This window comes from Medicago sativa, chromosome 6 (assembly GCF_051527215.1).
Source record: "Medicago sativa cultivar Bolivia chromosome 6, Bolivia_mono, whole genome shotgun sequence".
NCBI lineage: Eukaryota > Viridiplantae > Streptophyta > Magnoliopsida > Fabales > Fabaceae > Medicago > Medicago sativa.
In genome coordinates, this window is record NC_140754.1 from 70,596,987 (window position 1) to 70,624,020 (window position 27,034).

At 34.7% G+C, this 27,034-nt stretch overlaps 3 protein-coding genes across 3 annotated transcripts; 2 read left to right on the forward strand and 1 right to left on the reverse strand.

The window, feature by feature from the left end:
• The first annotated feature begins 1,029 nt into the window (after positions 1 to 1,029).
• On the forward strand, positions 1,030 to 1,970 carry LOC146916582 (cysteine-rich receptor-like protein kinase 8). Its single transcript, XM_085718612.1, has one exon. The coding sequence runs from the start codon at positions 1,032 to 1,034 to the stop codon at positions 1,824 to 1,826; it is 795 nt and encodes a 264-aa protein (XP_085574738.1). The 5' UTR covers positions 1,030 to 1,031; the 3' UTR covers positions 1,827 to 1,970.
• Positions 1,971 to 2,636: 666 nt separating this feature from the next.
• LOC146916583 (cysteine-rich receptor-like protein kinase 10) lies at positions 2,637 to 4,705 on the forward strand. The gene is made up of 6 exons (XM_085718613.1): positions 2,637 to 2,757; positions 2,874 to 2,995; positions 3,303 to 3,513; positions 3,609 to 3,846; positions 3,946 to 4,099; positions 4,348 to 4,705. Exons 1-6 carry the CDS (start codon positions 2,682 to 2,684, stop codon positions 4,675 to 4,677), a joined length of 1,131 nt encoding a protein of 376 aa, XP_085574739.1. The 5' UTR covers positions 2,637 to 2,681; the 3' UTR covers positions 4,678 to 4,705.
• A 961-nt stretch (positions 4,706 to 5,666) lies between these two features.
• On the reverse strand, positions 5,667 to 9,295 carry LOC146916584 (cysteine-rich receptor-like protein kinase 25). The gene is made up of 7 exons (XM_085718615.1): positions 7,771 to 9,295; positions 7,483 to 7,620; positions 7,265 to 7,386; positions 6,985 to 7,195; positions 6,599 to 6,836; positions 6,359 to 6,509; positions 5,667 to 6,234 (listed from the first exon to the last, which is right to left on the reverse strand). Exons 1-7 carry the CDS (start codon positions 9,293 to 9,295, stop codon positions 5,902 to 5,904), a joined length of 2,718 nt encoding a protein of 905 aa, XP_085574741.1. The 3' UTR covers positions 5,667 to 5,901.
• Between the last annotated feature and the right edge of the window lie 17,739 nt (positions 9,296 to 27,034).

The following is a 27,034-nucleotide window of genomic DNA, read 5'->3' on the forward strand; positions in this document are numbered from 1 at the left end:
TGAGGAAGGATAGAAACAACCGTGTCTTCAAAAATGCGGTAATTGATCCTTACAAGATACTTGAAAAGGTGAAGCTGAATTCCTTTTTATGGTTATCTTCGAATCTTGTCCATATTGCTTTTGGTTTTCATGATTGGTGGAGACACCCCACTCTTTGTATGGGTGTCATGTAATTTGTTTTAAATTTTTGGTGGCGGCTCCATCTTGTTTGGGGCCATGACTTTATAACAAACTTTAGATGTTTCATCATTTTTGCACATCTTGTGCGGGGTGAAACACTTTTTGTTTGAGCAATATTTTCCATTTTTATTTGTTCGGAAAAAAAATATTTGGGACGAAGGGAATATAATTTGCACATTATATTGTTCTCATTGATAAAGTGAAGCTGAATTCTTTTCATTGGTTGAAATCTAATAATGCATTGTTTGCTTTTAGCTACCATGAATGGTGGCGCCACCCGCTACATTTTATGAGTGTTACTATGTAATTTTTGTTCTTCATGGAAGCCGGTGTCATTTGTTGTAGGCACCCGCTCAATCATAACTTTGTAATTTTTAAGGGGTTCATTCTTAGCACACCTTGTGCGAGAGGAATCGCCTTTCTTTTTAGTAATATATCTCATTTTGATTTGTTAAAAAAAATAATCATGCACATTATACATATATATTATTTATAAACTTATATATAAAAAGTAAAAAAATATTCAATATTATATAAAAAAAAATAGACACTATACTATTATCTTTATCATTAATATAATCTTTATTATTTTATGTAATTTTACCTTAGCCGTCACCACTTTTCTTCTCTCTTTGATTTACCAAGAGGAATGATTTCAGGTCAACTTGACCATAAATCACCTGTCCAAACATGAAAAATGGAAACCCACTACTAAATTTTTTGTAAAAGTGGTACAATAATTCAATGTAGCCGAGGACATTAGCTTTCCACGTACATTGCACATTTTATGATTCAGATTAAGCCTTATAAATCTTCATTGTACTTCTATGACTGCAAATCAACCAAATTCCATGGCTTCCTCTAAAATTTTCTTTTTCTCTATGCTTGTTAGTTTCTTCTATTTTGCCACTATCAAGGCACAAGGCCCTCCTGTCTACCTTGTCATCAAAGATTGTTCCACCAACGACAATACCACAGCCAATAGCACCTTACAAACTAATCTCATGACCCTCCTCTCTACCTTGTCATCAAAAGCCATAGGCAACACTGATTTCTACAACACCACAGTCACTAGTATAAGTCCCTCTGATTCTGTCTATGGATTGTTCATGTGCAGGGGTGATGTCTCCTCTCAAATCTGTCATGAATGCATAGTTAATGCAACTCAAAAATTGTCCTTAGACTGCCCTTTATCCAAACAAGCCGTGATTTACTACGACGACTGCCTTGTTCGTTTCTCCAATAACTATTTCTTTTCCACCCTTACAAAAAGTCATGGTATTTACATCTTTAACCAATACAACATATCTAACACAAAAAGCTTCATGCATATATTGTTTTCGACGATGAATAAAACTGCAGAGAAAGCAGCAGGTCCTCTTACTGGTTACAAGAACAAGAAGTTTGCCACGATAGAAAAAAAGATTTCTGAATCTCAGACGCTTTACTGTCTAGCTCAGTGCACTCCAGACTTGACGTTTAATGATTGCAGAACCTGCCTCGGTCGTGCTATTAGGAAACTTTCAGATGTGTATGATGGAAAGCAGGGTGGGAGGAATTTATATCCTAGTTGTAATATTAGGTACGAACTATATCCTTTTTATAGGTCCATTAATGCTCCTTCTACAAGTGTGCTCGTTCCTTAAACAAATGATTCAAAACAAGATAAAATATTTTCACAAGATCCATTTTATCTTTCCTATAATTGCTCAAGAAACCACACTACAATCACTAACAATAACTTCAAATTACTTCTCTCTTATTTGTCTTCCAACGCCACAACTGGCAAAAACTTATTCCATTATGCTAAAGTGGAAGAAATGGTGTACGGCCTCTTTATGTGTCGAGGTGATCTTTCCGTTCGCCTCTGTGGTCAATGTGTGAAAAATGCCGCGGAGCAAATATACTCAAAGTGTCTTTCATGTCCAAAGGGCATAATTTGGTACAGCCACTGCTTGGTTCGCTATTCAAATCAAAAAATCCTCTCTAACATCGAAAGAAGTCCTATGTATAGAGATATAAATATCACTTATTCCATCACAAACCAAAACTGGTTCACTAGTACATTATCGACTCAGTTATCTCAACTTGCAAATGATACAGGGGACAGTGATGAAATGTATAAGACTAATTCATTAAAACTGAATGATAAACAAACCTTGTATAGTCTTGGACAATGTACGCGAGATTTATCTAGTCAGGAATGCGCTTCTTGTCTAAATGATGTGATCACTACAGCAATTCCATGGTCAAATTTGGGTAGTGTTGGGGGAAGAATTATATATCCTAGCTGCAATCTGAGGTTTGAATTGTTTCGATTTTACATGGAGGGTGACAAAGCTCAGCCGCCTGGAAATGCAGGTAGAGCTTTTGCTCAAGTAGGATTCGATTCATTGTATTGTTTATTACTACATTTGGATTATGAGATTTATAAATGTTAATTATTTTGTGCAGAGAAAACGAAAATTGTCTTCATTGTTGTCCCTACAATTATTTCGGTGATGCTGTTTTCTATTGGCTACTATTGGCTTAATAAAAGAGGAAGAAAGAGGCGTAGGACTATTCTTCGAGAAAATTGTAAGTACTGTCTTATTTATGTATGGAGAAAGGTTCTTCTGATCTTTCAATTTCTTGTAAGATTTAAGAAGTTTAATAACCTAAATTAAAAACTAAATCAAATGAATTTTATCTAGTTGGTGAAGAAAGTGCCACATTAGAGCCACTGCAATTCAACTGGGTGGTAATTGAAGCAGCAACCAACAACTTCTCTAAGGACAATTATATTGGCAAAGGCGGGTTCGGTGAGGTTTACAAGGTGAGAAAATGCAAAAGAAACTTGGTGCTTAGACATTATGGATGACTGAAAAGTGTACTTTATGAAAATGCATTTTAAAAATAGGAAACATTTATATAAAATTTCAAAGCATTGTTTTGGTATTTTTGAAATTGTATTTTCTGTAGTTAGTTATCATTTTCACTCTATCTCAATTGAAGAGGAAAATTCATAACCAAATGTCATTTTTTTGAACAAGGATAACCAAATATCATTGTTTGACAGAAGACGGGTCGTTGTTCTTTATATTCTTGTTTTTCACATAAATAACATTTTAGTATGTTTTTAGGGTATCCTTCTTGATGGAAGAGAAGTGGCTATAAAAAGGCTTTCAAAAAGTTCTAATCAAGGTGTAGAAGAGTTCAAGAATGAAGTTTTGTTGATAGCCAAGCTTCAACATAGAAATCTCGTGGCATTTATTGGTTTTTGCCTTGAAGAACAAGAGAAAATACATATTTATGAATTTGTGCCCAACAAGAGTCTTGATTACTTTCTTTTTGGTTAGATACTTTTCACTTCAAACTCTTTCACTTGTCAATATTTAGATTGATGCATTACATATACAACGTTTTTCTATTCGTGAACTATTTTGTAGATTCTCAACAACAAAAGTTGTTAACTTGGGTTGAACGCTTCAACATCATAGGAGGAATTGTTCGAGGGATTCTTTATTTGCATGAACATTCTCGACTCAAAGTTATACATCGCGATCTCAAACCTAGCAATATTCTATTAGATGAAAATATGATTCCTAAAATTTCTGATTTTGGTTTGGCTCGAATTGTTGAAATAAGTCAAGATGAGGGAAGTACAAATAGAATTGTTGGAACATTGTAAGTTTTGAATGTTGACCCACTGTTATCTTTCTCTATGTTTTTTGGTACAAATCTTTTCCCACTTCTTAATTAAAATACATTTAATTTATTTTGTAGTGGTTATATGTCTCCGGAATATGCAATGGTCGGACAATTTTCTGAAAAATCCGACATTTATAGTTTTGGAGTTATGCTTTTAGAGATTATTGCTGGAAAGAAGAATAAAAGTTCATTTACCCGACACCATGTTGCTTATGACCTCTTGAATTATGTGAGTGTAATGATCTAACAATAGTGCCCTTTAATTTTTCCTATTTTGATAAATATATATATGCTCTAGTTGGAACCTGGAACAATCTTTAGACAGATTTTATATATTTTTTGATCGAATTTCAGATTACTTGAGTCTTTTTTTCCATAGTAATCGAAGAGTTAAGAAAAAAAAAATTCTTTGCTCTTAAATATATCACATACGACCGGGATTATAATTGAGAAATTTAATTTCACACATTAATTCAGGCATGGAGACAGTGGATGGATCAAACACCTTTAGGTATTCTGGACCCAAATATTCAAGATTATTCTACAAATGAAGTCATTAAGTGCATTCAGATTGGTCTATTATGTGTTCAACATGACCCGGATGCTAGACCTTCAATCGCGACAGTTTCTTCTTACCTTAGCAGTTATGCAGCCGAATTACCAACTCCACAAGAACCTGCGTTTTTCTTGCATGGTAGAACGAATTCAAACGTTCTTGCACAAGAATCAAGTTCTACTCAATCTGCCAACAGTTCTGCACTATTCTCAAACAATCAAATGTCCGAAAGTACTTTTATTCCTCTATAGTTTATTAAATTTTATATTAGTTGTATAATTGTTGCAACACTCAACATTCTAGGTTTCTAGTATCAATTAATATAACTTTGAAAAGGAGTGAGGAAATGGAGATTTATAATTTGAATCATGTACGAACTTTGTTGGAATTAATGTAATTTGCCCTTTAAAGATGTATAAGCAAATGCTCTATAAGGGCATTGTGCCCAATAACCTCATTTGCCCTTTGATGATTGAATTTGTTTGGAAAGACGAATAGAAGAATGCAAATGATTCATTGGAAACTTTCAATGAAATGCAGTTTTTGAGAGTTGGTTTGTTTAAACCCGATAAGATATGATAGCTACTGTTCTCCCAGCTTGTGCTCAACAAGGAGATTGGTATCTAAGAAAAAACAGCATAGAATGAGATGTGGTAATCGGAACTACGCTTTTGAATATATGAATGAAAATGTGTTAATGTGTAGATCTTCAGTGACATACTGGAAAAGGATGTCTCAGCGTGGAAGACAATGATTTCGCATACGTTTGTTCTTCATCGTAAAGCCTACTCATGTAACATATATTTGTTGGACTATTGTCGCCTCGTGCTCATTCTGATTTGGTCGAGCAAGGTTGCTGGTTTTTTTTTGTAAGGAAACATTTTTACTTGATTGAACCACACATTTATCATTATGCTTGCGAGGTTGATACTTTTAGTCGAGCTAGGCTCTTTGGTAGATGGTGCATTGTACTCGGTGGTTGTTAGATGCATGGAAACATAAGTTTTTTTAATTTTTCTAGTGTCTCTTATATGGGTCGCTGGTTCGTGATTATAGGAGAATTCCCTTGCGAATTTTCATGAACCGGTTCGTGTAAGTACCGCGAACCGGTTCGCGTGAACAGGTTTGCGGTTCCCAGCCATTTACACGAATTCTGTGACTATGGTTTTGAAGTCAGAAGTGTTTTGCTGTCTTTATTTAGATCCTGTTATGCTGTTTCTGCTTTGTTTTGAGATTGTAATTTGGTTTGGCAATATCTGGCCTTTTGGGTTGTTTGATTATTCTCTTGTATCCATACATTTTATTATACAATTAAAACATTCTTGGATGTCAACAACAAAAGGAAATAATTACCTTAAAAAAAAGGAAATAACATACATCTAAGATAGTTCAGTTGGTGACCTAAGTATATTCTATGAGTTTAAAGCAGGAGATTGCGCGGGTTTTGTCCTAGAAACTAACATAACTTCAAATTACTATCGAGGAAGAACTTCGGTTATAGATAAGTCGTTGATCGTCAAAGGTGTGGAAGTATTTATCAACCGACTTGAACTTGAAACTTGTGGAATCTCTTTTGCATCCATTTGACGATGGAACACAGTGGCAGATTCTTGTGGAGTTGGCAACTCAATGTAGTCATTGGTAAGATATGAAACAATTGAAACAATGGTTGGTCTTGCATCAGGGAACTGCTGAACACATAATAAACCAATCTGAATGCATTTGATGACTTCAATTTCAGAATATCTTCCTTTAATATTTGGGTCTAATATGCTTAGTGGTATTTCATCCCTCCATTGTTTCCAAACCTGTAACAATTGTATAAATCAATTTAAAAAACATTGAATATATGTTACTTATATACATTAATGAAAGGAAAGAAATTGCTATAGATAGATAGATATATAGATATAGGTACATATATATACTCACATAACTCAAGAGGCCATCACCAACATGTGATTCATAAGACCTAATATTCTTCTTTCCGGTAATAATTTCTAAAACCATGACTCCGAAACTATAAACATCAGATTTCTCAGAAAATTGCCCGAGCATTGCATATTCTGGAGACATATAACCTCTAAAACAACAAAATTTTGAAACAAATCAACATGTGCTTAGCTTTGAAGAAATGAATCAAACCGAAATTGATGCTAATTTAAAACTTACAATGTTCCCACGATCCTATTTGTACTTCCTTTGTCTTGGTTTAGTTCTACAATTCTAGCAAGACCAAAATCTGATATTTTTGGAATCATGTTTTCATCTAATAAAATATTACTAGGTTTGAGGTCACGATGAATAACTTTGAGTCGAGAATGTTCATGTAAATAGAGAATTCCTTGGGCAATTCCCCTTATAATATTGTAACGTTCAGACCAACTTAAGAACTTTGCTCGTTGAAAATCTGCAAAAATATTCAAGTGAGAAATGTAAGAATGAAACATGTTTTGTAATCAAGCAATTGGATAACACCGAATTCACAAAAAAAAAAAAAAAACATGCATCAAATATATGATATATAATAAGGAGTTTAATGTGGTTAAGTTGCAAACCAAATAAAAAGTGATCTAGTCCCTTGTTTGGCACATATTCATAAATAAGTATTTTCTCTTGTTCTGCGAGGCAAAAACCAATGAATGTGACTAGATTTCGATGTTGAAGCTTGGCGATCAACAAAACCTCATTCTTGAACTCTTTTGCACCTTGCGTAGAGGTTCTTGAGAGTCTTTTTACAGCTATTTGTCTTCCATCCGAAAGAATGCCCTAAAAATATAGTTCATTATTTATGGGAAAATTAAGAGCTAAAATATAAATTTTACGATGTTTACCAACCTTGTGAACTTCTCCAAATCCACCTTTGCCAATGAGATTTTCATTTGAAAAGTTGTTGGTTGCTTCTTCAATTGCAGCTAATTCATATTGCAATGGCTCTAAAATTGCACTTTCATGACCAACTAGATCAAAAAGATTAAATTGTCAATCCAAGTTTCCAAACTTTAATATTTGAAAGTAAGAGTTTGATATATTCTTTTCCTGTTTCCTATACTTACAGTTTTCTCTGAGAATAGTTCTAAAACTCTTTTTTGCTCTTCTCTTTAGCAAATAGCATCCAACAAAAAAGAGTATCACCGGAACAATTGTTAGCACAACAATCACGGTAATTGTTTGCGGCAATTTTCTTCTTTTTTCTGCATAGAACAATCAAAACATCTTATTCAAATGGAGTAGCTATAGTTCATATATATCAAAACTTCTTATTCTATTTTGAATATTAATAGGGATGCATTTTAAATTATAGAGTACTATAAATATAGATTAATGGAATATAAAGATTTCACCTGATGGAGAATGTGTAATTATTGGTTTTGGAACTGTCTCTTTGTCCCTATAAAATTGGAACAATTCAAACCTCAAATTACAACTAGGATATAAAACTATTCCACCTACACTTCCCAAATAAGGCCAAGGAATAGCATTTCCAATAACATCTCCCAAACAACCCTTGCAATCATCACTAGACAAATCCTGTGTACATTGACCAAGTGTGTAAAGTGTTTGCAAATCATTCACTTTCAATGATTTTGTTCCAAATCTCTCATCACTATCTCCTGCCACAATTGCCACATCTGATAAGGTAGTTGATATGTCAAAATTGAACAAGTTTCTCTCCTTGTTGGGACTAGAATCACTAGTAACATTCATCTCATAATACATATGACTTTTGTCCACTATAGAGAAGAAATTCCAATTAGAAAACCGAATCATGCATTGTGTAAACCAAATTATACCCTCTTGAAATATGTCACACTCTTTGGTTATTCTTTGTGTTGCATTTTTCACACACTGCTCACATAAGGAAAAGGGAACATCGCCACGGCACATGAAGAGTCCAAAAGTGGTATTTGCAACATCAGCTTTATGAAATAGACTTTTAGTGGCATTGGAAGACAAGTAAGAAAAAAGGGTTGTAAGGTGTTTCTTGAAAGTGTTGCTAAAAGTGAAGGTTTTGCTACTTGAACAATTGTGTGAAAGGTAAAAAGGGTGTTCTGAAATCATTGAATCAGCATCTAGATTTTTTGTTTGGGGAAGTAAAATTTGTTCTGACGAAGGATTTGATGAACCATTAGAAGAGATATGAAAAGGGTAGAATTCATACCTAATATTACAACTTGGATTTAGAACTCTTCCTTCACAACACAATTGAAGTTGTTCTATCAATCCACTTAGACAAGTTCTACATTCATGTGGTGACAAATTTGGTGTGCATTGAACTAAACAATAAAGGGTCTGAAATTTTGATATAGTTATTGCATTCGTTGCAAAATTTTTGTCACCAAAAGCTGCTTCATTTGCAGTTTTGTTCATTGTAGAAAACAATAAACTCATGAAACTTTTCGGGTTTGCCACTTTGTCAGTGTTCAACAAGTTAAAAGTAGGTGTTGTCCTTGCTATAGTGGAGAAATTAAAGGTTGTGGAATACCAAACCATACATTCATTATACCAAGCAATACCTTCTTTCGACAAAGAGCATTGTGAGGATAGCCTTTGTGTTGCATTAGCTATACATTGTTGACAAAGTTGAGAGGGAACATCACCCGTACATAAGAACATCCCAAAGATTGTGTCTGAAGGGTTGTTTCCATTGAACGTTGTGTTGTAGAATTGTGTGTTTGGTGTGGCTTTGGATGATAAGGAAGAGAGAAAGGTGGTGAGGTTAATTTGGAATGAAGTATTGACTGATGTTCGGTTGCTTGAGCAATATTGGTTTAGGTAAAAAGGGTCATCCCATGAATTAGTAGATGTGAGAATAGTGAGGAAGATAAGAAAGGTGAAGAGGTAAAGAATGTTATGGAAATTAGCCATGGATGTATTGAGTTTTTGAGAGTACTCATTACTACCATTCATGTGCTTTAGAGTGTTTTTATAGGTATAGGGGATTGGTGTAAACAAGTCAATGATGAGGTATGGTTAGTCAATAAAGAATACTCCCTCCGTTTCAAAATGAATGTCGTTTAAGGTTTTTAGACAAATATTAAGAAATACATTAATTAAAAGAAAGAGAGATGTTATTTTTCCAAATTATCGTAATCTACTATTGGTTTGTTTTTCATCAAAGAAAAAATAATAATTTAGATATAGTGTATGTAATATTAATTGAAGGGTACAATTGAAAATAAAAAGTTATTATTGGATTGGAAATTGAGAGTGACATTCATTTTGAAACAATTTTTTTTAGCTAAAACGACACTCATTTTAAAACGGAGGGAGTAGCTAATTGATAAGTGCATGAAGAAAGCTTGGCTTGGAATAAAGAGAATTGTTATTAGACAAAACTTTGTCAATCCTGACATTAACAAAGACAGTACATTTGTTCCCTCAAAAAAAGACGGTACATTTGTGGTGGGGGTTCATATTGAAGAATTATAAAAGACAATTCGATCAACATTTGTTGTTTTCTCAATTCGATCAAACAAGTGATGATTGTGTGAATGTATTGAATTGTGACACTATAGGCAACTCAAATATGGGTCTTGCTAACAAGTGCTTTAAGGGCATTGTTTAAGGAACCCACAAAAAGAAATTATGTCTTGAAGATACATGTCAAACACATGTTAAAGTCATAACCGTACAATTTCTAATGCAAAAGTTGCTACTTTTAGATGCTTAAACAATGCCCTTAGGGCACTTGTTAGCATTTTCCTTCAAATATCAATATCGTGTCATTTCATATTCAATTTTTTTTTTGTAACCAATTTTTTTTTTTTTTTTGTGTTTTCATATTCTATTGTTTGAATGTACCTAGCAATTCCCAATTTAACAATATTTAATTTCCTCAATTTCAAACCTTATTTGTCGCCACTTTTATTTTTCTTAATCTATTGAATATAAGTTATATAAAGTTTTTGTCAAAAAAAAAAAAGTGATTTAATTAAATTAATTTTTTTCTCTTATAGTGAAATAAGTGATTTCCACATATTTTGTTTGTTTTTGTGATTTCGTCACGACAACAGGACTTTGTTTGCTTTTATTTTCTTTTTTTATGTGGTGTATTTTTTATTTTCCGTCTTTGTGTCGTGCTTATTTGACCTGGGTTGAAATTTTATCTTTGATCAAATGATTTTTGCTTCTTCAACACTGTAGATCCGGAGACATGAGTATTTCAGAGACATAATATAGTTATATTTGTAGGCTTATGTATTATGTCGATTTATGTTATTAACATGGATGTAGTGAGTATGTTCACAAATTTATCATTGTTTGTTTTTAGTGACTTTAAATTGGTATTATATTGTATTATTTTTTTTTTTTGTAGTGACCAGGGTTTGAACCCCGGGCCTTGCATATTTGATGCATTGTCCAACCAACTGAGTTAAGCTCACGATGACTATTATAAATAACAAATCATACTTCCATTCCCACCTATAAATACAATATATACCAAGTTTATATTTTTTGGTATTATATAGTATTCTTTTTTATTTTTGGTAGTGGCTAGGGTTTTTTGGACGGTGGTCAGGTTTTCAACCATCAATCTACACGTTTCTTACTAAGTTTACACTTTTTTTGACCAGATATATGGTAGTTATAACATATACTACCATTCCAACCTATAAATACCGCTCCATACTTCCCTATTTCCTCATATCATATCACTTTCTCTCACTCCTCACTCTCTCCCTCTATTTCTCTCCTTTTTTTTTCAATCGTCTCTAGTCTCTTTTTACCCCTTTGAGGTATAAAGTGATCAAACTTCTTGGGGCAAAACAGTGACTAGCCGACTTGGGAAAAAAGAGATCAACATTTGGGGTAAAATTAAATTTGCTTCTTTTTACTCCAAAAACTTTTTACCGTGGGTAAAAAGAATCTTCTTGGGTATAAAAAGAACCAGATTTAGATTTACCCCAAGTTGATGATGTCTTTTCTCCCAAGAAGGTTGGTCACAATTTTGCCCCAAGAAGGCTGCTCAGTTTTTACCCAAGAGAGTAAAAAGAAAATAAGTGGATTTAGTAAATTCGAATAAATATATCAATTATTGTATGAATTCTATTAATAAAATGAGATGTTGTTATATGTATTAATTTTGTTCGTTACTTTTTATTTATATTTGCTTTTATTTTCTGATTTTGTATTTAATGAATAAATTTGAATAAATATTAATTTAGTTTATTTCTTTTAATTTATTTTATATTTGTATATTTAATAATAAATTCTAATAAATATTAATTTAGTTCATTTATTTTTATTTATTTTATATTTTCTTTTGTTTAATGATTAAATTCGAATAAATATTTATTTTATGTCAATAAATAATTTAGAATAACGTAAATAAATAAAATTAGAATAAAGTGAATAAATAAATTAGAATAAACTAAACAAATAAATTAGAAAAAAGTGAATAAATAAATTAGAATAAAGTAAATAAATAAATTAGAATAACATAAATAAATAAATTAGAATAAAGTAAATAAAATAGTTTGAATATAGTAAATAAATTAGAAAAAGTGAGTTAAGTCACCCTGCGTGACTTAACTCACGCCGCATGACTTAAGTTGCGTAAATTTTTACACTTGCTGGGCAAACACAATATGGCCCAATAAGCAAACAGTATGACCCAATAACTCAATTCTTATATGGACATCCACTTATAATATTCATAACACTCTCCCTTGGATGTCCATCAAGGATATGCCTCATTAAAACCTTACTAGAGAAAACCCCGGTGGGAAAAAAAATCTAGTGAAGGAAATAGAGTATAACATCCTTTTGTGTGATAATTTGATTCGTTAAAAACCTTACCAGAAAAACTCAATGGGATTAAACCATGATTAAAGGAAAAAGAGTGCATAACAAATTTTATGTCTCCCCCTCATAAAGACAATCGTATATGTAACGCCCTAAACTCTAAAAACGATAATTTACGCAAATGATACAATGATCTACTTCTTCTATAAGTTCAACATGCATATATTTATTTTCTCAAACATCGCAGCGCAATAATAATAGCATCTCATCATCAGCTAAAAATAAAATGTAACGCCCTATTTCTATTAAAGCGATAAAACACGCGAATAAAGCATATATTCAAGAAATAGACGCTACGTCTCAACAAATTCCAAAACAACATGCATGTATAAAATATCTCAACAGTCACAGCGGATACAAATCATACATCTCCAAAACATACACGCCATGGTATCAAAATACATCAACATATAAATTCTCCAAGTTTCGACAAGTGGGAAAATCACAATAATGAAATAAAGGCCAAATACCTCCCTGGGTCCTTTAAGTTTCACGTTTGTTTCAGATAGGTCCTTTAAGTTTTTAAGGTTTCAGATAGGTCCTTTAAGTTTCAAGTTTATTTCGGATAAGCCAAAGTTGTTATGTCCGTTAAGCAAAATTGATATGTCTGTTAAGTGGGTGAGGTGATTCTCTCTGACACTTGGCATCAATTTTTTCCCCGACCAGGTCAACTTTGGCTTAACGGACAGATCAATTTTGGCTTAATGGAGGTTGATAGAAATGACCAATCTGATACAAACTCGAAACTTAAAGACCTATCTGAAACCTTAGAAACTTAAAGGACCTATCCGAAACAAACTCGAAACTTAAAGGACCTATCTAAAACTTAAAAACTTAAAGGATCTATCTGAAACAAACATAAAACTTAAAGGACCTGGGGAGGTATTTGGCCTAAAATAAAAGCCAACAACAGCATAAAGACACCGACAACCTAATCAGAGCCTAAACCTATGACTCCAAAATGATAACGGAAATTAGCTCCTGTTATCCAAGCACTCACCAAAAGTGAACTACTCCTGCACAACGTCTACCCATCCATACAGACAGGTAGGCGGTCAAAACCACTGGAGGTTAGCTTTACATTAATTATAATCAATATATAAACAACTTGACAAAAATCAATTCAATTCTTCACTAATCAACATGAGCAATCAACTTCCATATACACATTCACAAAACAATTCTAATTATCACAAGTATATGTATTCATCACACACTAATCATCATCATTCTTCATACAACGGCAACAATCAAGAATCATGCCAATGTGATATGCACCTATACCCGATGCATACATGCATGTGGTACCAAATCTCCTCAAGGTCGTCACCCATGATGCCACAAAAACATCATTATCAACGGCTATAGTCAACGGCAATATGGATATAACATCCGACACGAGATGCATGAACATATGACTCAATCCACCATGCATATGTTCACAACAATTCAACGGCTATGAATCAACGGCTATAAATTAACAGCTATAATCAACATTCAACTATATCATATAGTTCAACAACTCCATACCATTTCTCACAATTCAATTAATGGAGAAAATACAACACATTATGATAAACATCATATTCAACACCGAACAACCATTCACATATCTTCATTTAGTCATAAAAAACTATCCACGAAAAATTTATAAAGTAATCGGCTCAAAGGAACCATTTTCAAACATGTTCGTCTATCGTTATCCCATTTTCAAAATAACTGAAGCTATTGAACCAAAACCAAGTAAACAAGATCCAATGCCTCATCTAAGTATACCTCTAGACTACATATAAGTGCAGTAGAGTATACAATTACGTTTCATCGGCTAAACACGACGAATTCATGAGAATCACAAAGTTCGTCTCTCTTTATCACATTTCAAGAAAATCCCATTTTCAAAGCAAAATAAGTTAAGACTTGATGAAACCAATCACAACCATTTTTAGAAACCATATAAACATTATACAACCTTAACCATACTTCATTTTTTGGAGAAAAACGAGTTTTCGGAAAAATCGACGTTCATGGACCGTTTTTCAAAAGTTACGTTCAATTCAAAAATTCAAGTCCAATTTGATTCAACCAAAGTTCCAGTAGGCTTAAGTGTATAACAGACGTTAAACAAGTCAAAAGAGTCATTTTAAAAAGCCCGGATTGATCCCCAAGTGCACGAAACGAAAAATCAAAAGTTGATGAACAGAGTGATGCTCGCTTAAGCGTCCTGGGCACGCTTAAGCGTCCAAGTTCTAGTAGCTTCTGGACCTCTCACGCTTAGAGCACGCTTGGAGCACGCTTAAGCGTCTTGGTCCAGAAATTGCTCGCTTGGAGTAGGTTGTAGCACGCTTAAGCATGCTAGCTCAGTTCCTGTCAAAAATTGCTACGGGTTTTTACCCTTTTCACCCCAAAATCCCAATTTTGATCATTCCAAACCCCAAAACTTAATTCAAAAGATGTTTATAGGTCATATACATTACAAGACACTCAAACATGCATAAGTTTTGAGATTAAAACATCAATTTATCAATAATTCACCAATTCACCAAACTCTCACGACTTTCCAACAACAACAACAAACTCATCAATAATTCATCACTTCAATGATACCCATTGCATCAATTCAACAACAACATATGTCAAGATAACAACAACAACATTTGAACATGCATTCAATCACAATTCAACAACCACAACTTCATTCATCATCAATTTTGCACAAAACACATCATGTTCATATATACCCATTTTGACATACAAATTCAACAACAACAACAACAACAACAACAACAACAACAACACAATTATCATTCAATTCATGTATATAATCTTATCATAAAATTAAGCACGAATCTCTACAACTAAAATCAAATTAACCACTTAACCACAACAACAATTATGTAAAGAATTAAGGTAGAAATTAAACTACAAGATTTTGATTAAAGTCTAACCCCCTTACCTTAATTCTTCACAAACTCTAACTAGGGCTTCAGTTTAGCTCCAATCCTTGAAGCTCTACCTTCCTCTAGCTCTCCCTAGCTTTCCTTCTTCAAACCATTTTCTTGTCTCTTGCTCTTTCTCTCTACCTCTTCTCTCAAAATTGTGAAATGATTATGTAAACCCTATTTTCTCAAACACTAGAGTTTATATAGGCTCTACATCATTGGGTTCAACTCACAATACTTTAATGGGCCTAACCCATTACTAATCTAATTCAAAATGTTACTACCCACTTAACGGTAAAATGTAATAATAACAGTCACTTACCGGTAATAAAACAATTTACTACAACTCTCTAATACTTAGTAAAATAACAACAGCTCTCACTAAGCACTAAAAATAATCCTCATCAAATTACTAAATTACCCCTACTCACAAAATGACCAAAATACCCCCTGAGTCCAAAATGACTAAAATACCCTTCTAACACCGAATTCTACAAATCCCAACCAAAAATACACACAGAGGCAAATAATCACATAAGAGCACATGCAAACACACATAAAAATAATTAAAACAAGTCTAGCGAAAAATCGGGATGTTACAACTCTCCCCCACTAAAAATTCGCCCTCGAAAATTACCCGAAGGAAACAACTCCGGATACGAAACCTTCATCCTACTCTCTGATTCCCAAGTGGCACTCTCTCTAGTTGGTCCAACCCAAATCACTTTAACCAAAACGATCTCGTTGCCACGCAAACGTTTCACTTCACGATCCTCAATCCTGACTGGCCAAGTCTCAACGGTCAAATTATCTCTTACTTCCAAATCATCCACTTGAATCACGTGAGACGCATCATACACATACTTCCGCAACTGAGACACATGAAACACATCATGAAGATTTGACAAATATGGTGGTAACGCAATCCAATACGCTACAACCCCAACCTTCTCAATAATCTTAAACAGTCTAACAAAACGAGGACTCAACTTCTGACACTTCAAAGCACGAGCAACACCGGTTACAGGATTCACTCTCAAAAATACATGATCACCTACCTGAAACTCAATGTCCTTCCTCCTCTTGTCATGATAACTCTTCTGCCTACTCTGACACGCTCTCTTCTTCTTTTGAATCGTCTTAACCTTTTCCGTAGTCTCTTGCACAACCTCCGATCCTAACAAAGCACTTTCACCTGACTCATACCAACATAACAGCGTCCTACACCTCCGTCTATTCAAAGCTTCAAACGGTGCCATTCCGATGCTAGAATGAAAACTGTTGTTGTAAGTAAACTCAACCAACGGTAAACATTCGACCCAACTGAATAGTCCACTCCGTTTGACCATCAGTCTGGGGATGATAAGCAGAACTCAACCACAACTTAGTTCCTAAAGCAGCTCGCAAGCTCTCGCAAAACTTGGAAGTAAATCTTGAATCCCGATCCGATACAATACTAGAAGGAATACCATGCAACTTAACTATCTGCTCAATGTAGATCTCGGCCAAATTCGCCACAGACATAACAGTCTTGATAGGAACAAAATGTGTCGACTTCGTCAACCGATCAACAATCACCCAAATCGAATCAAAACCCTTCACAGTCTTCGGCAATGCTCTGACAAAATCCATAGAGATACTATCCCACTTCCACTCTGGCACAAACAACGGTTGCATCAAACTCGACGGTTTCTGATGTTTGATCTTAGACTTCTGACAAACCAAACAAGCATACACAAATTTCGCGATTTCCTTCTTCATTCCAGGCCACCAAAAGAACCTCTTCAAATCCTGATACATCTTAGTCGCTCCTGGATGAATACTCAGACTACTTTTGTGACCTTCTTCCAAAATTCGTCTCTTAAGCTCAAGAACATCTGATACACAAACACGATCATGAAACATCAAAACACCGTTCTCATCCAATCTAAAGTCTCCACCTTTACCTTGGTTAACCAACATTACACGATCTACAAGTTCCAAATCGTCCTTCTGTCCATTCTTGATCTCTTCCAAAATATTACTCGTCAGCTTCAAAATTCCCAACCTCACACCCTCCGGTGTTAACTCACTGACCAAACTCAAATCTCAAAATTGCTCAATCAATTCCAATTCCTGAACCATCAAAGCAGACATATGCAACGACATCCTACTTGAGGCATCTGCCACCACATCCGCCTTTCCATGATGGTAACTCAACTGAAAATTGAAATCCTTAAGATACTCCAACCATCTCATCTGCCTCATATTCAACTTCTTCTGATCAAACAAGTACTTCAAACTCTTGTGGTCACTGAAAACTTCAAACTTAGAACCATATAGATAGTACCTCCAAATCTTTAACACATACACAATTGCTGCTAATTCCAGATCATGAGTCGGATAATTCTTCTCATGCACTTTCAACTGCCTCGACGCATAAGCCACAACCTGACGATTCTGCATAAGCACACCACCAAGACCCATCTTAGAAGCATCACAATACACAACAAACGATTCCTTCGGATTCGGAAAAATCAACACTGGGGCTGAAGTCAATATTTTCTTCAACTCTTGGAAACACTTCTCACACTTAGCATCCCAAACATAAGATTGTCCTTTCCGAGTCAACTGCGTCAATGGCAACGACAACTTAGAGAATCCCTCAATGAACCTCCGATAGTAACCTGCTAATCCAAGAAAGCTTCTTACTTCAAAAACAGACTTAGGTGATTCCCACTGCAACAATGCATCAACTTTCGACGGATCCACGACAATACCACCTTTAGAAATCACATGACCAAGGAAACTCACTTCCCGCAACCAAAATTCACACTTTGACAACTTAGCAAACAACTTCTTCTCCTTCAAGACTCCCAACACAATCCTCAAATGCTCGGCATGCTCTTCTTCTGACTTCGAATACACCAAAATATCATCTATAAACACCACCATAAAACGGTCCAGAAAAGGATGAAATATCCTATTCATATATTCCATGAAGACACCTCGCGCATTAGATACTCCAAATGGCATCACAAAATACTCATAGTGTCCATACCTTGTTCGGAACACAGTTTTGGATATATCTTCCGCCTTTACTCTAATCTGATGATATCCTGATCTCAAATCAATCTTGCTGAACACTTTTGCACCAACTAACTGATCCATCAAATTATCGATTCTCGGAAGCGGATACCGATTCTTAATTGTCACCTTGTTAAACTGCCGATAATCCACACACAACCTCATGCTTCCATCTTTCTTCTTAACCAACAACACTTGAGCACCCCACGGAGAAACACTCAGCCTGATAAACTGCTTCTCGAGCAACTCTTCCAATTGCTGCTTCAATTCTCCCAACTCTGATGCAGACATCCGATACGGCGCAATCGAAATAGGACACGTTCCTGAACATATGCACTACCGACAAATCATCAACTCCTTTCTCACTGCTCTCCTTCAAGGAAGCAAACATCATGAATACACTAGTGTCCCCGTCCAAATTTTTTCACTTGCTCTGCGGTCAAGAACTTCTCATCCATCTCAGATACCGACTTCGAAAATGTTACACTCTTGGTCAAACAATTAATGTTAACACCAAAAGTCAACATCCAGTACAAACCAAAAATCACGTAAATGTGCTTCAACGGAAGACGCACAAGATCCAACTCAAAATCAACATTGCCTAAACTAACAGGACACTTAGCACACACTAAGGAAGTAGTCACCGAACCACAAGCCGGGGTGTCAATGACCATCCCTCGTGACAACGAAGTCACAACCAAACCCAAACACTCAACACAACTATCTGAGATAAAAGAATGAGTAGCACCAGTGTCAATAATTTCAATCAAAGGAGTACTATTGATAAAACACATACCTCAGATGAGATTATCCGGATGCTCCACCTCTTCCGCTTTCAATGCAAACACCTTACCCGCCGCCTTCTTCGACTTGGTACACTTAGTACTGAGATGACCCTCTTCACCACAATTGAAACAAGTAATATCCCTTTTGCACTCAAACGCCTTGTGACCTGCTTTCCCGCACTTGTAGCAACTCTCTCCCTTCTTGCAATCACTAGAGTAATGACCCAAGAATCCACACTTGTAGCACCTCACCTCAGCAACATTCGTCTTAGAGCCTCCACCAAACTCTTTCTTCTCTCTCCACCTCTCTCTCAAAAATGTTTTTGTGAAATGAGTGAATGAATGTAATGAACTAATTTTCTCACAAGGGTTGTGTTTATATAGTCACCACATAATTGGGATTAGTCTCTAATTGTCTCAATGGGCTCAATATTCTTACTAACTAATTCACCAAAGTTACTACTCACTTTCACCTTTAAAATAACGAATAATTATCGTTTCTAAATAATTACCCCAACACAATACATATAATTAACAAAATATATTAAAATGGATATATGATGTCATTTCTACAATATCTCACGAAAATTAACTGTTTCAGAGAGTTTCATATACTCATCACTATCACGCGAGTCATACAACTATATTGCAACACATATTTCATATAAATTGAGCCTTTAATGTGATACTAAACTTAATCAAGCAAGAAAAAGTTCTTGAATTCACTTCAGGTGAATATGTCTCTTTAACATAAATGTTAGACATATATCGGCTCACTTCCGGCGAACATATCAATCTCTTTACATATGTATTTTATCAATATAAATCTCTTTAGCGCGAAAAATTGTATATATCTAATTAACCTCACATGTTCTGATGTGTGGACTACAAGTCCAAAAAGTTTAGCTTTACGAAACAAGTTTGATTTCACAGGAATTGTCATTTTCCATTTATAGATATTTTCTTTTTCTATAACCTTGTATAGACTATAATTCATGATCCTCATTATCACCAATCACATATAGCACTATATTATATGCAAAAACATCATCAACGTTGACTTTCATTTTGGTTCCACCTCATTCCATTCATGACACAATTTATCGAGATCTCTTTATTTTTCATACCTCCCAGGTATCTGGTCAGTTCTTCTAGAACTTAAAATCAATTATGTCAGGTGAATCTTTTAGAGTTTACACATCATTATTTGGGTTATCTTTCCTTTTATCTCCTTTTCTTGTTTGAAGATTTTGTATGTGGAACTGATTGGTCTCCCATGCTTAATGCGCGGTTGGGACTCATTTGTAATAATCCGACAGGGACATCTATTTTGTTTGGAGCATTAGCAACGGCTATTTTATTTGATTAACTTTGCAAATGAGTTATATCTTGAGGATCAAGATGAGACAATAATATTTCTTTTCAAATGCTTCAATTGAACTTCAGGTTCATATTTTCAACCTCTTATGCTCTCCCCTTAATATATGGAAAACTAATTAATCCATTGATAATCACCCTACTGGGTTGTAAACAAGTTGGTTCAATACAATTCAGCCTATTGGGTTGTAAACAAGTTGGCTCAATACAGTTCATAATAGATGAAGATTCATATCAAATATACTTTCCCAATATTCTTTTAAGATCCATCTAAGTGCATTATATTGGAGCAATTGTGATATACACAACACATCTAAAAATTTACTTAGATGAGAAATATTAAGTTCTTACCCAAAATATAAATTTAGGGGAGGACTTACGTATGGTAACTTGTTGGTTTGATGTGAATCAATACATCAACATACATGATTGCTGACTCCCAAAGTAGATTTTAGAAGGTATGGCCTCATAAATATCAATCATACAATTAACTTTATACGTCTAAAGAATAGATCTTCAAGTCTATTTTATGAGCATATGCTACAAGTTGTTTAAGATAAATTTCAATTGATAATTGTTATTATCAAATGCTTTACGAATACCTCATAAAACAAAACAAACTCTTGGTCAACTTAGTTGAGTAAACAATTACAAATACATCTAGTTGTGAGTTAACAACAAACATACATTTGATCATATAGTTGATGGATCTACGAAGTCATAAAATATCTAAGTGATAACTTGATCGATATATTGATTTACAATATCACCTTCTATAAGTTCTATTAAATTGTCAACTTTTTTTGGGAACCAATAACACACAAATATTTTTGGTTTGAAGAATCTCCAGGTTCTTTAATAAATGTCCATAGAAATTGTTTACTATTTTTGCATCGTAATAGATCCGGGATAACCCTACCGTTCTTGCCAACGAAAAAATTAATATAATATGTAAACTTCTGATTTACAGTAATATATGTTTCATTTATTCTAATCCATTTGAATCAATAGTGATAAAAAAGAAAATTATATCCGAATGAAACTATATAATGAATATTATAGAACCTTGATTTATCTTTGACACATACTTTCTCGAGCAAAAATAAGAATGAACTTAAAGAGATCGCAATGATAAGTAATTATTCAAACAACAAAGAAATAAAATTATTTTCATAAAGACATAAAATGCAATAGTCGTAACATTGGGAATATCAAAACATACTTAAACATAAGACTTGATTATAAAACTAGTAAAAATAAATTATTTCTTGATGCTTCCATCCCCACTAACGTGATCAATCTTTTCATTTGGATCCTCAAAGATATCAGCATCATCTATTGAGTGAAATCCATATCATCATCTTCATAAGCAAAATGAGTTTTAATCTTTTTCTCTTTGTTTTTGGTTGATTGTTGATACAGGTCAACAAGATGCTTTGGTGTACGATACGTACGAAACCAATGACTTTTGCCTCCACATTGATAACAAATATTCTCACTAACTTTGCCACTTTGTCGACCTTTGCCTTCATTCTTTCCATTATTTTTCCACATCTGGTGTAAAGATGAATTTTTAAAATGAAATTCTAGCATGCTTGTTTTAAGATGTTTTAAGAAATGTTTCAATGTTTAAAAACTTAGACAGCTGATGTTCCGTTCAGTGTTCCAACATCATGCAGTAAACAAATAACAAGCAAAAAAATAAATGACAAGAAAGTAAATAACACAGTGAGTTTGTTGACCCAGTTCAGTGACAAACACACCTACTCTGGGGGCTACCAAGCCAGGAAGGAAATCCATAGTGTAGTCTGTATTCTATAGCTCTCACCGAACTCCTTGTTTACACTAAAGACCTAGGACCTACCCGTCTAGATGTCAACCTAGGAACTCCTAGATCTGAGATCCAATCTCACTATCATACAGTAAACCACAGCCCCTGTGATTATCAGACTAAAAACACAAACAAATGGTGAAGTTACCTTCAAACAAACAACTACGACCTTGTTTACAAGCTTTGGTGTAGCACAATGAGTTTTCAACTCAACAAACAGTCCTTAGCATGTATCAAGATGATATAAGAAAGGCTCACTATAAAACATAACTAAACTTGCATCAACACGACACAAGAGTAGAACACACAAAGACTCAAAACCCTAAAAACTAAACTTTTTAGAATGACAGCTTGAATACTCAATTAGGTATTGATGTCTTCCTTTTATAATGAAGCAATACGGGCCAATTAACCTTGTTGGGCTTGAGAACAAATTGCAGATCGTTCAGTTGATCTACATACAAGAATCAGAGACAAATATGAAAAGTCCTAAAATGTTGGAACATCTTTAGGAACGTCCAAAAAAGCTTCAAATATTTCCTAAAATATAAACACATCTTTAGGAATATTACACAACTGATTCAGAAAAGATATGCGCGTTGCTTGGTCAATAAGTTAAGGAAATATGGTTTCCTTAAATAGAAATGAGCGCGTGTACAAGTAGGCATGAACCTAGGCATACTGAACCGTGCCAGGATGTTGGAACATCGTATCCAACATCTTACAGAGATGCCTAAAACATGTTGGAACATTGCGTCCAACAACACAAGCAAGGATATTTGTTTTAGCAATAATGTAGCCAATATAAATACCCAACAATCCCCCCCTTTGGCAAATTTTAGGCTAAAACAAATTAAGGCCAATTACATAGAGGAGAGGGATACATATATCATTTCTTCAATCAGTATGAACACACTTCTATGAAGAAAACAATCAGCGCACACAAACTAAAGAGAAACCGCAGATACACTTCCTCAAGTCATCACGAACACATATTCAAGAAGAAGGAGTAGCAAGAGAGTATCACTAAAGAAGATTCAGTGTGAACAAAAGAAGAATACCTTTATAGTCTTCAATCAAGGCCTGAACCAAACAGACATGAAGAAGGAAACATCATACTCTTAACATAATATGAATTAAGAGATAAAAGATATTACTTACATCAGAGACATGTATCAGCAGATAAAAGTAGCAACGCCTCACAGGTAACAAACAAACACAGAAAAAATAAATTCCTAAGCTAGAATAAGATCAGGGATAAATAAAATCCCATAAAGGTTTGGATGTTTCAACATCCTTCACCACATCAGATAGGAGTACCTATCACACATATCAGGAAGGGAAAAAATAAATTTGCCACACCTACAAGGTACAAACATGGATGTTTAAACATCTTACTCAACATCCTGTCAAACAACTTGAACTAGAGCAAGCACAAATAATCAAAGTATCACTCCCCCTCAAGGTAAAAACATATGAGTGACTACTTACAGGAATATTCCACTACTCCCCCTGAACACATGCATAGTAAGAATCTTGAAACCCAAAACTCCTAATGCATGAAAATAAAGGAAAATTTCAAGGATAAGACCGTAAAATCTTCAGGGAATATTCACCAAAAGATTACAGACTTTTAAAAGTCACATACAACATGTTACAACATTCTTAAGAACATTACCAGGGAACATGCACAAAATAAATACCGAGAAAAATAAATCCCTAGATCAATAAAATTAATATGTTTCAACATCAGTGAGAACATCTACAAGAACCTGAAATTGTTTCAAAATAAATGCAACAACAAATAATCAAGCATATCTGCAAAATAAATGCAGAATAGCATACACAGGCATATATAGAGAATATAGATATAGAGCATACCATTACTCCCCCTTTTTAGCCACAAAATATGCCAACATTCAAGAGTATACCACATCAATGTATACCCCACAACTCAAAGATGTGCAGCGATGAACAAAAAAAGCACGCCTTACAAGTACAGATCTTTACACCTCCTCATGTAGGCAAATTCCCAACTTGCCCCATAGATTTTCAAACTGTTTAGCATCTAAGGCCTTGGTGAAAATATCTGCTAGTTGTTCCTCTGTGTCAACATGTTCAAGTGTCACAACCTTCTCTTCAACAAGATCTCTGATGAAATGAAGTTGAATGTCAATGTGCTTGGTCCTGCTATGTTGAATAGGATTTTTGGAAATGTTGATAACACTCAGATTGTCACAATACAATGTTAGAATATTTTGTTCAACATTATATTCCTTCAGCATTTGCTTCATCCACACAAGTTGTGAACAACTACTTCCAGCTGCTATGTATTCAGCTTCTGCAGTAGACAGAGACACATAATTCTGTTTCTTACTAAACCAGGAGATAAGATTGTTTCCTAGAAAAAAAAGCATGCTCCAGAGGTGCTTTTTCTATCATCAGCGCTTCCTGCCCAGTTAGCATCACAGAATTCCATAATCACTTGTACTGTTGATGTACTTAAGGATTTTCTTCACTTGAGTGAGATGACTTATTTTTGGTTCTGCTTGATACCTGGCACAGACTCCTACAACAAAAGTGATATCAGGTCTGCTTGCAGTAAGATACAACAGGCTACCAATCATACTTCTGTACAAGCTTTGATCAACAACAACACCATTTTCATCCATTGTCAGCTTCAAGTGAGTGGCAGCTGGAGTTCTTTTGTGACTTCCATTGTCCATACAAAATTTCTTCACAATATTCTTGACATATTTGCTTTGAGAGAGGAAGATAGTGTGCTCTATTTGTTTGATTTGAAGACCAAAAATATAAGTCAGTTCACCTACCAGACTCATTTCAAACTCAAACTGCATCTGCTGAACAAAATGTTGAACCATTTGTTTAGATATCCCACCAAAAACAATGTCATCAACATAGATCTGTGCTATCATCAACCTTCCTTTGACATCTTTTACAAACAAAGTCTTGTCTATTCCTCCTTCCATGTACCCTTAATTGACAAGAAACTATGTGAGTCTCTCATACCATACTTTAGGTGCCTGTTCAAGCCATACAAAGCCACAAATCCTTTTGGCTGCTCAATATAAACTTCTTCATTTATGTACCCATTCAGAAAAGCACTCTTTACAACCATCTAAAATAGCTTGAATTTGAGAATACAAGCCACTCCTAATAGTAACCTTATGGATTTCAGTCTAGCAACAGGGGCAAAGGTTTCATCAAAATCCAGCCCTTCTACTTGAGTATAACCTTGAGCAACTAGCCTTGCCTTGTTTTTGGTTACAGTACCATGTCCATCTGACTTGTTTTTATAAATCCACTTGGTACCAATAAAATTCATGCATTCAGGTCTTGGAACTAGGTCCCATAATTCACTTCTCTTGAGCTGATTTAATTCATCTTGCATGGCCTCAATCCAGAATTCATCAGTAAGAGCTTTTTTGATATTCTTTGGATCCATCTTGGACACAAAAAAGGAATTGGAGATAACCCCAGTTGATCTTCTGGTAGTGATGTCTTTATCAGGATTCCCAATGATGAGTTCTTAAGGATGATTCTTTTGAACTCTTATGAATTCTTGAAGATTCTTGAAGAGTTCTACAAGAAGCATAACTTTGGCAGATTCCTGAAGAGTTCTGTTCTTCCTTTCCAAAACTCCATTTTGTTGAGGTGTTGTAGCAGATGAGAATTCATGTTTGATTCCCTCACTAGAACAATATTCATTAAATTTGGCATTTTCAAACTCAGTTCCATGGTCACTTCTAATTCTCACAATGGCACTATCTTTTTCTCTTTGTTGTTGTGTGCACAGTTCTTTAAACACATCAAAATTGTGCTGCTGTCAAAAATTTTGAGATCAGGAAGACCTCTGATGGCTTATGAGGAGATAGCTCTTTTCATTCCTTTTAGGTGCAAGTGTCCCAGCTTTTGATGCCATATCTTGATCTCTTCTTCTTTACTCATAAGACAAGTGGTGAGGTGTGCTTCTTCTTGAGATACCCACAAGTAGCAGTTGTCTTTAGTCCTGGTACCTTTCATGAGAACTTCACCTTTCTCATCTACAATCTGACATCCAGGCTTGCTGAAGTTCAGTTCCATTCCTTGATCACATAGTTGACTAATAGTAATCAAATTTGTAGTTAACCCTTTCACCAGAAGCACATTATCAATTCTTGGCATACCAAGCTTGATCAAGTTACCAATACCCATAATTTTTCCTTTAGTTCCATCACCAAAAGTAACATAACTGCTAGCATAGGGTCTCACATCTTCAAGATATTTATTTATCCCAGTCATGTGTCTGGAACAACCACTATTAAAGTACCAGTCTTCTTTAGATGATGCTCTTAGGGATGTGTGAGTAATCAACCTAGTATTAACTCTTCTAGGAATCCACTTCTTCTTGAGAAGTTTCTTTTGTGATTGCTTAGATTCCCCATGCAATTTGAAATAGTAAGGTTTGATATGACCCTTCCCCTTACAGTGATGACAGACCCAGGAGTCAGGTTTCTTCTTGATTCTTTAGCTAAGGTGCTCCTTAGAATGTTCCAACATCGACTTACTCCTTGTTGAGTCATCAGTTTCTGCAGTAGCTTGCTGCTTCCAATCTTCTAGAGCATATGCAGAGTTTCCATTGCGTTGTTTCTTGTTTAGTGCCTTAGAGTTAAAGCCAACACGTTCAGGTTTCTCAGTGTTTTTTACTTCAAGAATTTCTTCTAGCACAGCTGTTCCTGTAGTCATCATTCTGACCTGCTTCTTTATATGCTCCAATTCTGAATTCAGTTAAGTCACCTCA

Bases quoted from the DNA above. Each gene is read 5' to 3' on its own strand.
- LOC146916582 (XM_085718612.1), top strand. From the start codon at position 1,032: ATGGCTTCCTCTAAAATTTTCTTTTTCTCTATGCTTGTTAGTTTCTTC.
- LOC146916584 (XM_085718615.1), bottom strand. From the start codon at position 9,295: ATGGCTAATTTCCATAACATTCTTTACCTCTTCACCTTTCTTATCTTC. The intron at 7,621-7,770 runs GTGAAATCTTTA...TGTTCTATGCAG, and splicing joins AATTACACATTCTCCATCAG to AAAAAAGAAGAAAATTGCCG. The intron at 7,387-7,482 runs GTAAGTATAGGA...TTTTTGATCTAG, and splicing joins AACTATTCTCAGAGAAAACT to TTGGTCATGAAAGTGCAATT.
- LOC146916583 (XM_085718613.1), top strand. From the start codon at position 2,682: ATGCTGTTTTCTATTGGCTACTATTGGCTTAATAAAAGAGGAAGAAAG. The intron at 2,758-2,873 runs GTAAGTACTGTC...AATTTTATCTAG, and splicing joins GACTATTCTTCGAGAAAATT to TTGGTGAAGAAAGTGCCACA. The intron at 3,514-3,608 runs GTTAGATACTTT...ACTATTTTGTAG, and splicing joins TCTTGATTACTTTCTTTTTG to ATTCTCAACAACAAAAGTTG.